The sequence below is a fragment of the Phalaenopsis equestris genome, unplaced genomic scaffold, assembly GCF_001263595.1.
Source record: "Phalaenopsis equestris unplaced genomic scaffold, ASM126359v1 Scaffold000749, whole genome shotgun sequence".
Classification (NCBI taxonomy): Eukaryota; Viridiplantae; Streptophyta; class Magnoliopsida; order Asparagales; family Orchidaceae; genus Phalaenopsis; species Phalaenopsis equestris.
Window position 1 is genome coordinate 347,826 of NW_018165189.1, and position 4,492 is coordinate 352,317.

General features: G+C 39.5%; 1 protein-coding gene across 1 annotated transcript; it reads left to right on the plus strand.

Annotated features, from left to right (window-relative positions):
* The first annotated feature begins 1,233 nt into the window (after nucleotides 1-1,233).
* LOC110030664 (laccase-3-like) lies at nucleotides 1,234-3,859 on the plus strand. The gene is made up of 5 exons (XM_020733491.1): nucleotides 1,234-1,389; nucleotides 1,484-1,635; nucleotides 1,995-2,239; nucleotides 2,402-2,530; nucleotides 2,604-3,859. Exons 1-5 carry the CDS (start codon nucleotides 1,276-1,278, stop codon nucleotides 3,680-3,682), a joined length of 1,719 nt encoding a protein of 572 aa, XP_020589150.1. The 5' UTR covers nucleotides 1,234-1,275; the 3' UTR covers nucleotides 3,683-3,859.
* Nucleotides 3,860-4,492: the final 633 nt, after the last annotated feature.

A 4,492-nucleotide genomic window follows, 5' to 3' on the forward strand; every position in this document is an offset into this window, starting at 1 on the left:
AAGCTTTTACATTTAAACCAATTTTTATAACATAACTTCTTATATTTTATGTTTTCTTACACATTATTATTCCACCACCAACTATTTTTATTTATAAAAACGTTTTCTTTTGATTCTCCAAGCACATTTTTTGCTACTTTATCCCACATAACATTTGCTTCTTCATGAATACCCCAAATTTTGAAATCTTGAGTTTGACTCATAAAAATAATTTTATTTGTGTCTTTTAAGTTTCTCCATTTAATTCTACGATAATGAGTCCTAGTATTTTTTATTTTACAACTCTTAATTTTAAAATCTAAAACTAATAAATGATGTTGGGTACTTAAATTTTCACTTGGAATGACCTTACAATTTTTACAATCTCGACGATCTCTTCTTCTCATAAGAAAATAATCAATTTGTGTTTTATTAGATCCACTTTTATAAGTAATAAGATGCTCATCTCTGTATTAGTAATAACAAAATCAAATAACAAAATCATATGTTAAAGCAAAATCTAAAATAACTCTACCTTCTTCATTAGTTACTCTAAAAAATTTTTACTTTAACAAACTTAATCAATCTAAAAAAACTTTAATAAATCCTAATGAACTTCAATGAATTTTAATAAAATTTTAATAAACTCTTAAAAATTTCAAGCCAACCTTAAATTCAATAAATGTAAAATAACTTTAACAACCTTAGTGTTATGTATGTAAATATGAGAGCTTAGGAGTGAGATATGAAAATATATTTTGTGCTGCGTCTGTGAATTTGCCTGTCTTTTTTTTTTCTTTCATTTTGTAAGCTTCCGATTTAAGCTTTGCCTTCTAAATTTGACCTTTCCATAATCTAGAATAATCTCCTTTCTTCATTAAGAAAAAAAATATGGCAAGAGCACCTTTACAATTTCTCTTGATTAAAGGGTACAATGATGTATTTGTCCTTACAAATACACTCATCGCCACCCGAAAAATGTCAAACAATTACTGTTGAATCTACTTTTAAATAAGAATGGAGAGGCCAGTGGGTGCAACAACTTCCTTCAGTGTTAAGAATAAGTAAATAAATAAATATGAGAACAAGTGCTGAGAAACCTCATGCACTGCCTTTCCATATCTGAAGAAGGAAAAATGAAGCTAATATTACACAAATCAAACCTAAACTGCCAAACCCAAACAACCCCAAACCCCTCACATATTTATAAAACAACCCCTCCCCTCTCACTTCCAAATTCCACTACTACCAACCTGGAGCTCCATCAACTACCAGCAGGAAGAAGAGTGATCAACAATGGAGACTGACAGAAGAAGCTCCATTGCCCGTTTGCTCTCCAGCTGCTTCTTCCTCGCCTTCCTCGTTCACTCTTCCAACTCAAAGGCAGAAGTTCACCACCATGACTTTATTGTACGTCTCCTATTTTAAATTTCCTGATCATAAATATTTATTATATTTTCATATGGTGCATGGCTTATATTTATGATTTTGTTGATTTATTTAGATCCAGGAGACTCCAGTGAAAAGGCTATGTAAGTCTCACAACATCATTACGGTGAATGGCCAGTTCCCAGGCCCAACTATTGTAGTCAGGGACGGCGACACCTTGATCGTCACTGTTGTCAACCGTGTTCAATATAATGTTACAGTGCACTGGTACATATAATTTATATGAGCACTAATTGTTCAAAGCTAGCTCTTGGTTAGACTATAGCCATTGATGTTTCGGTTGATCAAGGTTGTATGTGCTTTGATGTTGGTCGACCAAATTCTATTTCAGGCACCTACAAGCTTGTTAATCAATCTATACAAGCCTAAATATAGATTAAGTATCTGTTTGAGACACTTTTTAAATTATTTTGTTTCACATTTATTATTATGTTTTTGCTATTTTTAAAAAATTTTAGGATATATAGTTAATTTTAAGAATGTTAAATAATTGTAGCTAAAAATGAAATTATAATAGCTCTTAGAAAGTCGAGAATTATATTGAATGACAAATATGAAATTTTTAGGCATGGAATACGGCAAATAAGAACTGCTTGGTCTGATGGACCCGAGTTCGTGACTCAGTGTCCGGTTAAACCCGGAGGCACCTTCACATATAGGTTCACCATCAAAGATCAGGAAGGAACACTTTGGTGGCATGCTCATAGCTCTTGGCTAAGGGCTACAGTGTATGGTGCTCTTATCATCCATCCTAAGGAGGAGAATAGCTTTCCCTTTCTACAACCCAAAAGGGAATACCCAATCCTTCTTGGTAATTACAATTACATTTCTTTTAATTTTTAACGTGCCATAGCTACATATACTTTATATATATTTTGAGTAACTAAGATTTAACTGCTATTTAGAGAACAAATGAAATTCATTACTATTTATCAAATATTACATATTCATCGAATTTTACTCTGATGAGCAGGCGAGTGGTGGGACCAGAATCCCATCGACGTTATCCACGAAGCAATCCGCACCGGGTCCTCCCCCACCATCTCCGACGCCTTCACCATTAACGGCCAGCCCGGCGATCTCTACAATTGCTCCTCCAAAGGTATGTATCTTCCATCAAAAGAATCTCCTTTCACCACTTCTCTCCTCTAACAACATCTCCATTTTCATCTCAGAGATCAACACCTTCCCTGTCAATCCCGGCGAGACCGTTCTCCTCCGCGTCATCAACGCCGCCCTCAACACCGAGCTCTTTGTCTCCATTGCCGGCCACCCAATGGTCGTCGTCGCCGCCGACGCCTCCTACATTAAACCCTTCTCCACGTCCGTCATCATGCTCGCTCCCGGCCAAACCACCGACGTCCTCATCACCGCCAACCAACCCGCTACCCGCTACTACATCGCTGCCCGTGCATATTCCTCCGCCGAATCCCTCCCCTTCGATAACACCACAGCCACCGCCATTCTCGACTACGACTGCAACTGCCTCCCCGAACCGAACCAACCACCCCCTGCCCTGCCCATCCTCCCTGCATTCAACGACACTCTCACCGTCGCCTCTTTCTCCGCTGCCTTCAGGAGTCCCACGTTCGTCAAGCTGCCAGGCCCCGTCGACGAGCATCTCTTCTTCACCGTCGGCCTAGGTTTATTCGACTGCCTGCCCGGTCAGATCTGCGGAGGGCCAAACCAAACCCGGCTCACCTCTAGCATTAATAACTACTCGTTCGTTCTTCCATCGAGCTTATCCATCCTTCAGGCGCATCAGCTGGGCGTGCCCGGGATTTTCACTCCCGATTTCCCGGCTAAGCCACCGGTGGAGTTCGACTACACTGGTAAAAACATCGGAAGGGAGCTGTGGCAGCCGGAGCCGGCGACCAAGGTGTACAAATTGAAGTTTGGTTCTGTGGTGGAGTTAGTGTTGCAGGGGACTAACATTGTCGCTGCTGAGAACCATCCGATTCATCTCCATGGGTATAATTTCTACATACTTGCGGAGGGATATGGGAACTTCGATCCGGTTAAAGATAGGGAGAAATTCAACTTGTTTGATCCGCCGCTGAGGAATACGGTCGGGGTGCCGGTGAAGGGATGGGCTGTGATAAGATTTGAGGCGGATAATCCGGGGGTTTGGCTTCTGCATTGCCATTTGGATGTTCATATTACTTGGGGATTGGCGATGGCTTTCGTGGTGGAGGATGGGCTTGGGGAGCTGGAGGCGTTGGAGCCGCCGCCGGTGGATCTGCCGTTGTGCTGACTGCGGAGAGGGGGGAGAGGGGATCTTAGCTTCAGGGAGGACTGATGATTTACTGTTTCGATTTGATGGAACTGTCTCTGGTTTTTAAATGTTGCCGATTTCGCATGTTGGGTTGAGCAATAAAGATGGGACTGGAAAATGGGGGAGGAGAGAGAGGATATACACTTCCAAATTTGATCTTTTATAACACTTGAATTTATTTTAAATTACTTGTCATGTAGAATTTGATTGATTGATTATATATTATAATGAAAGATATATATATATATACTACTTAATTTCTTTGTATTTGCATAACTAACATCTAAACATTAGTTTTTACATAACATGTCATCTTTCGTTTATATATGTAGTCCACTTCTTAAATGTTTAAATGATGATAATTTTGTTGTGATATGAAAGAATGTGTGGTATAAAAATAAAAAAGTAAAATTCATATGTTAGATACTTAAATAATATATAGGTGTACACAGAAAAATTGTCAGCATGAATCTTGAGGAAATCTGACTATCCAAACGGGAAGGCATATCAAAGGAGGGTCCATCGGCAAAAGGCCAGATGAACCAGTTATCTGACTTGTCGTATCAAGGCCAAGGTCAACTAAGACAACCGAACAACTTGAATCTGCGCAATTCGACCAGAAGCGAGGCACAGGATAATTTGAGTCATTCACTGTGATGACACTAACCGAAGGGAGGAGATAACCCCTCGAGCACCTCATCTATACCGAAGACATCTAGCAATCTCTATAAATATCATCAAGAATCAATAGAACAACAACTCTTAGCCATCCCTCAGGATCTCTTCCTC